The sequence below is a fragment of the Elephantulus edwardii genome, unplaced genomic scaffold (assembly GCF_000299155.1).
Source record: "Elephantulus edwardii isolate Elephantulus edwardi_28Jun2011 unplaced genomic scaffold, EleEdw1.0 scaffold00013, whole genome shotgun sequence".
Lineage (NCBI taxonomy): Eukaryota > Metazoa > Chordata > Mammalia > Macroscelidea > Macroscelididae > Elephantulus > Elephantulus edwardii.
In genome coordinates, this window is record NW_006399763.1 from 1,493,475 (window position 1) to 1,505,852 (window position 12,378).

The window sequence follows — 12,378 nt, forward strand, 5'->3', positions numbered from 1 at the left end:
AAAAAAACAAATTATTCTAGGAGTCCTTTCAATTGAGAATACACAGGTATACTTTGTTTTCTTGTACTTCATTTCAAAGTGTTTCTCAGAAAAATTGTTTTTTATATATTCAAGATCTCTTAACTCATATTAGTTTTTAAATTTACTTTCTTGTAGTAATCTAGAACCAAACTTCAAAAATTTCTGAGGTAAGCCTTTATGTGTTAGTTAAAATTTCAAGAGACAATATAAAAAAAACACTCTCTTGGAAATATATCCAAGTCTATCAATTCATTAGGTGACCTGCAAAGATTCATTATTAGAGCAAAAAGAGGAAAGAAAAAATGCCTAATATTCCAAGAAGCAGAAGGTAAATCCATAATACAGACTTCAGTTGATGAAACTATGATAAAGCACACGCGGATTACTGTGATAGATTAATACAGCACTCTGTTTACCTCACAAGCTTTGTCCTGAAATAGCTTACGATGATGTTCTTCTTCCTTAAGCTTTTCCTCTAAAAGTTTAATCTTGTCCTGCAAAAGAATAAAAAGCTAGGATTATTATATAAAAACCAGACCCAAATAGTCTTTGTTCCTTCTCCAAATAAAGTCCTAGTGGGTTTTGATTTTTTAGAGTTTAGCAAGTTAAAACAGAATATAAGAAAAAGGAATTGTAAGAGATGCCAAGGTTTTACTTGGCTTTCTTCCTATGCTTCTTTACTTGATATTACATATGAGAACAAAAGGAGGACAAAGAAGGTAATACATTTATAGGCCTTATTAAGTTCCAGGTGAAAGTCAGATACTGAAAGTTTTGGCAATTTTAAAGAAGAGACATTAGAAGTATGAGATAGGGTTCCTGCTATTTAAGAGTTTACACTGACAATGGATGAGTGGAAACCCTAGGTCTCTGCAAACTTTTATTAAAATTCATTTAAAAAAATTTTTTTTTCAAAAAAAAGGAAAAAAAAGAGTTTACACTGTACTTGGGGAAACAAGAATGACATATATGTAGCCTAAAAGAAACAAAAGTGCTGATGCTGGCTCAGAATAGGGCAGTTGTTCAAAGTGAGCACTTTCTAAGTGTTGCAGAACGTGCAGAAGGCTTCATAGAGGAAACACTACTTGAAGGGTTTGGTGAAATAGAAAGATTTTGGGTAGGAAAAAAAAACAACAGATGGAGGAGATCTAGGATAGACTTAACTTATCAAGTGGTGAAGGACAATCTTTACAACATTCTTTTAAGCAAATTATCTGATAAATGTTAATGTTATGCCATCTTGATGTTGTTAGATGCCATCAAGTTGAGTCCAACTCATAGTAACCCTACATGCAAAAGAATGAAACAGTGCTCAACACTGTGTCATCCTAAGAATCACTGCAGTGCTTAGGTCCACTGTTGCAGTCACTGTCAGTCTGTATCACTGAAGGTCTTTCTCTCTTTTGCTTACCTACCTTCCACTTTTCCAAGCATGGTGTCCTTCCAGCAAAGTCTCACCATCCTTACTTCTAAGAAGTATTCTATTTTTCTTTTTCCAAAACATATTAGAAGAGGTAAAAATTACATTATCTCATTCAAAGGCACTTTGGACACTTTGGAGAGGTCCCTGACAACAGACTTCGCCAATGAAATTCGTCTTCTGATTTCCTAACTGATGGTGCCAAAAGTGTTGACTGGGGAGCCAAGCAAGCTGTAATTGTTAACCTCAATCTCTTCTCCAACCATTATGGTGCTGCCAGTTGGCACAGTGGTGAGAATCTTTGTCTTGATGTTAAGCTTTAATCCATATTCAAAACTATAGTCTGATTTCTGCAGCAAACATTTCAGGTCCTCCTCAGTTTTGGTAAGCAGGTTGTATCATCTGCATAACACAGGTTGTGGATGAGTATTCCTCCAAACCTGATGCCACATTCCTGATCTGTTCTGCATATAGATAGAAAAGGTATGGACACAGGACACATCCTCCATACAACGTTTTCCTAATTTTGAATCATGCAGTGTTCCCTTGCTCTTCTCTGATGACTGTCTCCTGATCCGAACATAGGTTTCGCATTAGCACAACCAAGTGTTCTAGGATTATCATTCTTCTCAAGGTTAGCCACAATGTTGTGATTTATGGAGTTAAATGTCTTTGCATAGTCAATGAAGTATAGAAAGACAATGCTCTGGTACGGTCTGCTTTCAACCGTGATCCATCCGACATTGGTGATAATGTCTCTCATGCCATAGCCTCCTTTAAATCCAGCTTGTATTTCTAGTAGTTCTTGGTTAATGATGGTTCAGTTGCTTTTTTATAATCTTTTGCAAGGTTTTGCTTGTGTACAATATCAGCGATATTGTTTGATAATTTCCACACACTATCAAATCACCATTTTTGGGGATAGGAATAAACATGGATCTCTTCCAGTCAATTGGCCAGTTTGTTGTTCTAGACTTCTTGGTACAACCTAGTGAGCATGTCCAGGTAGCATCTGTTTGTTTAAATATGCCAATTGGCATGCTGTCAATTCTTGGGGCCTTGCTTTTTGCCAACTCTTTCAGAGCAGCTTGAACTTCCTCCTTCATCACTATCACCTCTTGATCATATGTTGTTTCATGAAATTCTTCTGTGCCAGCCAATTCTTTTTGGTACAGTGACTCTGTGTACTCCTCCCATCTTCTTTAAATGATTTATGGATCACTCAATATTCTGCAACAGCATCCTTAAGTATGGAAACTCAAGGCTTGAATGTATTCTACATTTCCTTCCACTTAAGATATGTTGAGTGAGTTTGGCCCTTTTGATTTTCTGACTCCAGCTTTTTGTATTATAATACTTTGCTTTGTCTTTCCAAGCTGCTGTTTGGACTCTTCTATTCAGCTCCTTAACTTCTTGATTTCTTCCCTTTACTTAGGCCATGGTCTTCACAATTACTTGCTATGCATTAGAGAGCTGGACAATGACTAAGGATGACAGAAAGGCATCATGTGATGCCTTTGAGTTGTGGTGCTGGAGAAGAGTATTGAATACTCCTCAATGAGCTCTTAGTACTGAGCCACCATGGACTGTCAGGAGAACAAATAGGTCTTTCTTGGAGAGGGCAAAACCAACTTTTTCTTTGGAGACAGAGATTTTGAAGGTCTGTCTCACATACTTTGGGCATGTGATAAGGAGGTATCAGTCCTTGAAGAAGGACATCATGCTTAGAAGGGTGGAGGGATAGCACAGGAGACAAAGACCCCAGATGAGATGGATTCACACAGTAACTGGGGCAGTGGGATTAGGCATGTCAGAGTCAGTGAGACTGGCTCAGGATAGGGTAGGGTTCAGACCTCCTGTATACAGGGTCACTAGAGATGCTGGCGACTCAAAGGCACGCAACAACATTCAAAGGGCACATTCACGTGTGCTGTGACAGGCCACATTAGCTTTACATACTGATACATACGAATTCACATCTGAATTACTGTAAATGAAACTTTATAAAAATTTCCTGTACATTCACATAGAGTAATACCAAAGATTTGTTCCTGGCAACATCACTTCAAAGAAACAAATGGTGGCTTACCTCAGCAGTTTTCTGAGTTGCTGTAAGTCTAAAACATTCTTTTTCTAAGACATCAAGCTTTTCAAGTTTTGCATGTAGCTTCATATGATCTTGTTCTTTTTCCTTTTGAAGTTGGGCCTAGGAAGGATAAAAACAAAACTTGAATTTGGCAGGGATGCCAATGGCTCAAAAATAATAGAATTTCTCAGAATCGACTAGAAATCATCAAAAGAAACATGTATATACAAGGGCATATTTAGGTATTTACAAGCAAAACCCCAAAACCTTCAAAAAATCAAATACTTTTAAGGACCAACTATAATGTGTTTTTAAAATAAGGTGTGCTAAGTAATCATTGTTGTTATGTGCCGTCGAGTCACTTGTGACTCATAGCGACCCTGTGTACAATAGCCCTAAACTCTGCTCTGTTCTGTGCCAATCGCCCTGTGTCCAACACACCCATCCTGATTACCCCAGTCACTGAATCAATCCACCTCATAGATGGCCTTCCCCTCCTACGCCATCCCTCCACCTTCCCAAGCATGATGTCCCTCTCCAAGGACCTGTCCCTCCTTACAACATGGCCAAAGTATGCCAGACGAAGGCACAGAATCCTTGCCTCCAAGGAGCAGCCTGGTTTAACCCTCCCCAGGGTGAATCTGTTTGTTTTCTTGGCAGTCCATGGTACATTCCATACTCTTCTCCAGCATCACAGATCAAAGGCATCAATTCTCCTCCTATCCTCCCAGTCATTGCACAACTCTCTGATGCATAACAAGTGATTGCAAAGACCATAGCCTGTATCAGATGCACCTTTGTCTCCAGAGTGACACCATTGCTCTTCAGTACCCTGGAGAGGTCCCTAACAGCAGACTTTCCCATCGCAATATGTTTTTAGATTTCCTGGCTACTGGTGGCAAGAGTGTTCCGACTAAAGTTGTGAACAATCTCAATCTCTTCACCATCTATCCTGATGCTGCCAATTGGTCCAGTGGTGAGAATCTTTGTCTTCTTAACATTGAGCCTCAATCCATACTGAAGGGTGCAGTCCTTGACCCTCTGCAGCAAGCTTTTCAGGTCCTCTTCAGTTGAAGCAAGCAGGGTTGTATCATCAGTATAATGCAGATTGTTAATAGAACTTTCACCAATCCGGATGCCACACTTCTCATACAGCCCAGCCTCTCGGATAATCTGTTCTGCATACAGGTTGAAAAGGTATGGAAATAGGACACATCCCTGGCATACACCTTTCCCAATTTTGAACCATGCAGTGTTTCCCTTCTCAGTTCTGATGACTGCCTCTTGGTCCAAGAATAGGTTTTGCATTAGAATGTTCAAGTGTTCTGGAATTCCCATTTTTCTCAGAGTCAGCCACAGTTTATTATGATCCACACAGTCAAACGCCTTTGCATAGTCAATGAAACACAGATAGACATTCCTCTAGTGTTCCTTGCTTTCAGCTAATATCCATCTATCATTAGCTACAATATCCCTATTACCCTGACACCTTCTAAACCCAGCCTGGACTTCTGGCAGTTCTCTACTGATGTGCTGTTCTAGTCGTTTTTGGATAATCTTCAGTAGAATCTTGCTTGCATGTGAAATCAATGAGATTGTTCTATAGTTTCCACACTCTGTTGGGTCACCCTTCTTTGGAATGGGAACAAATACAGATCTCTTCCAGTCAGTTGGCCAAGTGTTGCTCTCCAGATTTCTTGGCACAACTTGGTGAGGACATCTAGGGCAGCATCTGTTAGCTGAAACACGTCAGTTGTTATACCATCTATTCCTGGGGCCTTATTTTATGCTATTTCCTTTAAAACGGCTTGAACTTCTTCCTTCATCATAGGCTCTTACTCATATGTTATTTCATTAAATTCTTCTTGTCTGTTAACAACAACAAGTAATCATCAACAGAACTAACCCCTATGTTTCTTTACAGAACACTTTTTTCCAAGGACAAATATCATCAGCAAAACCAGCACTAACTACAGTAAACAGCTATTCACAAGTTAACCAAAACTATGTGTAGAAAGTCAGCTCCGAGAAGAAGAAAACATAAAATGAAGATGTTAAAAAAAGAATGTGACATGTAGAAACTGCATGAAGGCAGGATTCTTCCTTGTTATGCAATGTATTGAGGATTTTAGGGCAGTTGTTAACGAGCCCAGGTAGGGTACAGCCTATTTCATTCAACTACTAACTGAAGTCTTAGCAGTTTAAATGGGCCAGCTGAGAAAGATGGGCAGTCTCCTTCCTATACATTTACAACCTCCGAAACCAATGGAGAGCTGCTATGAGTTCGAACTGATTCAACACAGTAGGTTTGGGTTTTTTGTTTATAGCTTTTTAATTTTTTTATTATATTAGTTTATTTACAAAATTCTAATACATTGTAAAATATATTGTTTTTCAGACCAGATTCATCCAATTTCCCTCACCCTCCCACCCATCAAATTGTACAACCCCAGGATTAATCTGCCTCTGCCCTCCACACATCCCCCCTCTGCTTCCACCCTCTCCCCTTTGGATCTTCACACTCATTCTATAATAATGGTTTTATACAATATTTGTCCTTGTCGGACTCAGTGAGTTCACTCAGCATAATGCTCTCCAGTCCCTCCCAAGTTAGGTAATAATTTACAAAACATTGTTCCTGTATGCTGTGTTGTATTCCATTGTATGTATGTACCATACTTTCTCAATCCATTCGATTGTGGTTGGACATCTGGGCTGTTTCCTTGTACTTATGATGGTGAATAACACTGCTATGAACATTGGTGTACAAGTCTCTGCGCCTCATTTCTCCTTTTCTCAGGGTATATTCCAAGCAGTGGAATAGGTGGGTCATGTGGAATTTCTATATTCAGCATTTTGAGGAAGCATCGAACTTCCTTTCAGAATGGTTGTACCATTTTACAATCCCACCAACAATGTATGAGTTCCTACCTTGCCACATCCTCTCCAACATTTATGACTTCCTGTCCTGTTAAACTTTGCCACTGTTACTGGAGTGAGATGGTATCTCATTGTGGTTTTTATTTGCATCTCTCTTATTGCTAGTGATTTTGAGCATTTCTTCATGTGTCTGTTGGCCATTCGATTATCTTCTTTGAAAATTTTTTCCATGTCTTTTACCCATTTTGTAATTGGGTTATCAGTCTTTTTCTTGTGGAGGCCCAGGAATATTCTGTAAACTTTCATTATGAGACTCTTTTCTGAGTGGTATTATCAAATGTTTGTTCCTAGTTGGAAGGTCCCATTCAACAATTTTATTTTCTTCAGACTGTGCATTTCTGGCTGTATTTGGCAGTCTCTTTATACCCTAAAATAGGCCTTCTCAGCTTGATCCCAGTTTGTCTCTTATGAACTTTATGGTTTGGGGCTTGACTCCCAGGTCTCTGATCCACCTTGAGTTGATTTTTGTGTATTGTGTGAGATGTGTATCCTGTTTCAGCCTTCTGCAGTCAGCACAGTCCAGTTTTGCCATTACCATGTGTTGAAGAGGTTGTCATTTTTCCATTTGATAGCTTTGATTTCCTTGTCGAATATCAGTTGACCATAGATAGCTGGGTCTGGGTTCTCAATTCTGTTCCTTTGGTCTATGTGCTTGTCATTGCACCAGTACTATGCTGTATTGGTTACTATCACTGTAAGAAGGTGTTGAGGTCAGGGAGTGCTATGCCTCCACCTCATTTTTGTTTCTCAGAAGTGTTTTGCTTATTTGAGGTCTCTTGCCTCTCCAAATAAGTTTGACAATTTCCCTTTTAATCTCCTTGAAAAATTGTTTATAGCTTTTAAGAGATAATGACTGATCCTGTTCCTATCAGTCCTTCATCCAACTGAGGAAGCTCCTTTAATTAAAGTTACGTTTTTGAGTAGGTAACTAGATGTACAGTACAAAAATAAAGTAAGGAAAAATACACTACAACATGGAAGTGTTGCTTTTTCTCTCCATACCCACAAAAACCCTAGTTGTCCTCCACAGAAAGAACCAGTTACAAGTATCTTCTGTATTGCCTCAGAGATGCTGTTGTTATGGCAATCTAATCGAAACTGATTTATAGCTGACTCTCCACTTGGTTTTCGGAGCCTATCAGTCACATGGGAAGAAACTGCCCATCTTTTTACTGCATAGCAGCAGGAGGATTTGTACCACTGGCTTTGAGTTGGCTTTGCAACTCCTTACTCACTAGGCCACCAGAGTCTACATTTATCTTTTTCAATTCATGTACAAATGGGAGCATATCTTACATGTTGTTTGCATTGTGTTTTCTCTTACTTAACAACATATAGTGGAGATCAGTAGAGCAGCTTGATCCTTTCTATTTTGACAGATGCAAAATTGCACATGTATAAACCATAAAATCAAAATGTACATCTAAAAATCAACTAAAAAACTCTCACATTAAGAGTGTGTGTGTGTGTTGTATGCTGTCAAGTCACCTGCGACTCATAGCAACCCTATGTACAACAACTCTGAACCCTGCCCTATTCTAAGGCAATTTCATCATCTCTGACAACCCCAACCCTATTTCTCCAATCACTGAGTCAATCCATGTCTTCCTTGGTCTTCCTCTCTTGCATTGTCCTCCCCTTTCAAGCATGATCTTCTTCTCCAAGGATTGGTCCCATTTGGTCATATGTCCAAAGTACGTGAGATAGAACTTCAATATCCATGTCTCTAGGAGGCAGCATGGTTTCACCTTCTCCAGGACAGACCTGTTTGTTCTTCTGGCAATCCACAGTATGTTCAACACTCTTCTCCAGAACTACAACTCAGAGGCATCGATTCTTCTATTGTCCTTCCTCAGTGTCCAACCCTCTAATACATAGCAAGCAATTATGAAGATTATGGCCTGTATTAGGCACACCTGAATCTCCAGACTGACATTGTTTCTCTTTAATAATCTAGAGAAGTTGCTGACAGCAGACTCTCCCAATGTGATTTGTCTTTTGATTTCCTGACTGATATTGCCAAGAATGTTGATTATGGAACGAAGCAAGCTGAAAATGTTAACAATCTCAATCTTTTGTCCATCTATCATGAAGATGCCAAATGGCCCAATCATAATAATCTTCAACTGAGCTTCAATCCATATTGAAGACTATAGTCTTTGACTTTCTGCAGCAAACACCTCATGTCCTCCTCAGTTTCAGCAAGCAACGTTGTATCATCTGCATAACACAGGTTGTTGATGAGTCTTCCTTCAATTCGCATGTCACATTCCCCCTCATAAAGTCCAGCCTCCTGAAAGATCAGTTCAGCAAATAGATTGAAAAGTTATGGAAATAGGATGCATCCTTGATGCACTCCTTTCCTGATCCTCAACCATGCAGTGCTTCCTTGCTCTGACTACTACTTCCTGGTCCAAGTATAGGTTTCCCATGGGCACAATTAAGTGTTCTGGGATCCTCATTCTTCTCAAGGTTAGCCACAATTTGCTGTGGTCTACACAGTCAAATAACTCTGCATAGTCAATGAAACAAACATTCCTCAGTACTCTCTGCTTTTGGCCAAGTTCAACCTAATTTGGCTATGATGTCCCTACTGTCACAGTATCTTATGAACCCAGTTTGTATTTCTGGCAATTCTCTGCTGATGCACTATTCCAGCCATTTTTGGATAATCTTCAGCAGGCTCTTTCTTGCATGTGATAATATTAGTGATATTGTTCAATAATTTCCACACTCTGTTGGGTCACCTTTTTAAAAAATGGGAATAAATATAGATCCCTTCCAATTGTAGTTGTCCTCCAGATTTCTTGGCATAACCTGGTGACTTCATCCTGGATAGTATCTGTTTGCTGAAATATGCCAATTGGTATTCCATCAATTTCTAGGGCCTTGTTTTTGGACAATTCCTTCAGAACATCTTGAATGTTCTCTATCACCACAGGCTCATGATTATATGTTGTTTCATGACATTTTTCTGTGTCAGCCAATTCTTTTGGGTATAGTGATTCCGTGTACTCCTTCCATATTTTTTTTTATGCTTTCTGGGTCATTCAACATTCTGCTCTCAGGATCCTTAAGTATTGCAATTAGAGACTTAAACTTGTTCTTCAGTTCCTTCAGCTTCAGAAATGCTGAGTGAGTTTATCCTTTATTATTTTCCGACTCCAGTTCTTTGCACATTTCATTGTAATACTTTACTTTGTCTTGCTGTGCTGCCTTTAGAAAGCTTCTGCTTAGCTCATTTTCTTCTTGATTTCTTTCCTTTGCTTTGGCTTTTTGGTGGTGTAGTATAACATTCAGAGTCTCTTCTGAAATCCTCCTTGGTCTTTTCTTTCTCTTCTGTATTTGTGATGACTTTTTGCATTCTTTATTAACGATATTCATGATATCCTCTCACAGCTCATCTGGTCTTTACTGGTTAGTGTTCCAGGCTTCAAACCTGTTCCTAAGATGGTCTTTAAATTCTGGTGGGATAGACTTGAGGTCAAACTTTGGTTCTTGTGGATTTGATTTGATTTTCTTTAGCTTCAGTTTGAACTTGGATATGAATCGTTGATGGTCTATTCCACATTCAGCACCTAGCCTAGTTAACCCAGCTGATATTGAGCTACTCCCGTGATTTCTTCTGCAGATGTAGTCAATCTGATTCCTGTGTAGACCATCATGTGAAGTCCATCTGTATAGTTGCCATTTATGTTTCTTATAGAAAGTGTTTGCAATGAATAGGTCATTGATTGTACAGAATTCTACCATTCTGTCTTCAGCCACATTTCTTTCACCAAGTGCATAATTTTCCAACTTCTGAACCTTCTTTCCTGTTCCCAACTTATGCATTGCAGTCACTCATTATTATTAAGGTATCCTGGTTGCACGCTTGATTGGTTTCTGACTGCAAAAGTTGGTAGAAGTCATCTATATCGTCCTCTTTGGCTCTGGTTGTTGGTTCATATATTTGAATGATTCTGGTATTAACAGATCTTCCTTCTATGTGTATGGATATAATCCTGTCACAACATTTCAAGATGGATCTAAAAATGACCTTTTTAATGTGACTCCATTTTTTCCTCACCTTTTCCTTGCCACCATAGTAGATCATAGTAGATGATCTGATTCAAAATGTCCCACATCAACCCATTTCTTTTCATTAATGCCTGCTGTTGTTGTTAAGTCCCATCAAGTTATAGATGACTCATAGCGATCCTATGAATGCAAAACCTGAAAACTTGTATAACTTTCATCGATTCTCCACATTCATAGGGTTTCCAGAGGCAAGGTATTTTGGAAGTGGATGCCATTCCTGCTTCAGGGAGCTCCACCAAACACTGTTTACGATGGGTAAGCATTATTACATTTGACACATCAGTGTCACAGTGTTCAGCATCACAGCAACCATGAGTTATCTCTGTACAGTAAATGGACAGCCCAGTGCTGTACCACTTAGAAGAATGTCTGACCAAAATAATTAAAACCAGGCCTGAGGGCTGCATATTAAAATCACCCACCTTTGGCTTGGTAACATTGTTGTTGTTATGTGCCATCGAGTAGTTTGCGACTCATAGCAACCCTATGTACAACAGCCCTAAACCCTGCTCTATCCTGTACCAATCACATTGCCTCTGACACACCCATCCTGATTACCCCAGTCACTGAATCAATCCACCTCATAGAGGGTCTTTCCCTCCTGTACTGTCCCTCCACCCTACCAAGCATGATGTCCCTCTCTAAGGACCTGTCCCTCCTTACAACATGTCCAAAGTATGTCAGACAAAGCCCCAGAATCCTTGCCTCCAAGGAGTAGCCTGGTTTAACCCTCTCTAGGATGAATTTGTTTGTTTTCTTGGCAGCCCATGGTACATTCAATACTCTTCTCCAGCACCACAGCTCAAAGGCATCAATTCTCCTTCTATCCTCCCTAGTCATTGTCCAACTCTCTGATGCATAACAAGTGATTGCAAAAGCCATCAGGTGGACCTTAGTCTCCAGAGACACACCATTGCTCTTGAGTACTTTAGAGAGGTCCCTAACAGCAGACTTTCCCATCGCAATATGGTTTTTTTTTAATCTCCTGGCTGCTGATGCCAAGAGTGTTGACCGTGGAGCCGAGCAAATTGAAGCTGTGAACAATCTCAATCTCTTCGCCATCCATCCTGATGCTACCGATTGGTCCACATTACTAATGCCTATTATGTCAATATTTATGTGTTTCTTTCTTCCTTAACAATTTCCAATTTTCCTACATTCATACTTCTTACAGTCCACATTCTATTCAGTAGTGTCTGTTTGTAACTGTTCCTCCTCCTTTGTGATTCCCAGGAAGAAGGCTCTTATGGTGCCTTATGAAGCCTCTGGTGCCGTATCTGCTAGTCTACTCTAAGTGCTCTATTTTAAGACAGACTGGGGAGAAGGATTGGCTATTTCTAAAATAACAGGCCTCAGAAAACCCTATGTACAATAAAGCCTTATGTACAATAACATTAAGAGTTCCATTTAATTTATAATATGCAACTCCTTAATTCATGGTCCATTTCCTCACTCTCAGAAATAATAATAATAATAATAATAATAATAATAATAATAATAAAAGTTTGTATTAATCATACTTTGTAATTTTATTAATACATATGGACTCCTAAATTGAAGTATTATTTGTAATGTAGGTTAAGTGTCTGAATGTTAATCACAAGGTCTGCAGTTAGAATCTATCAGTCACTCCTTACGAGAAAGATAAGACAGTTTAAGATATTAGTTTATTCCATCAACAAACGAATGGCTAGAGAAGCTGTGGTATATTCGCACAATGGAATACTATGCGGCATTAAAAAACAAGGAACTCATGCAATATTATTCAAAATGGTTGACTCTGGAGAACATTATGCTGAGTGAAATATCCCAGTCACAAAAGGACAAATAT

General features: G+C 39.2%; 1 protein-coding gene across 1 annotated transcript in view; it reads right to left on the minus strand.

The window, feature by feature from the left end:
- The window catches only part of CEP57L1 (centrosomal protein 57kDa-like 1), a 37,308-nt gene that overhangs the window by 13,382 nt on the left and 11,548 nt on the right, over positions 1–12,378 (minus strand). The window contains exons 4-5 of the mRNA XM_006881160.1: positions 3,531–3,647; positions 438–515 (exon numbers count right to left, since the gene is read on the minus strand). Of these exons, the coding sequence (XP_006881222.1) occupies positions 438–515; positions 3,531–3,647 (195 nt within the window). The remainder of the gene's footprint in view (positions 1–437; positions 516–3,530; positions 3,648–12,378) is intronic.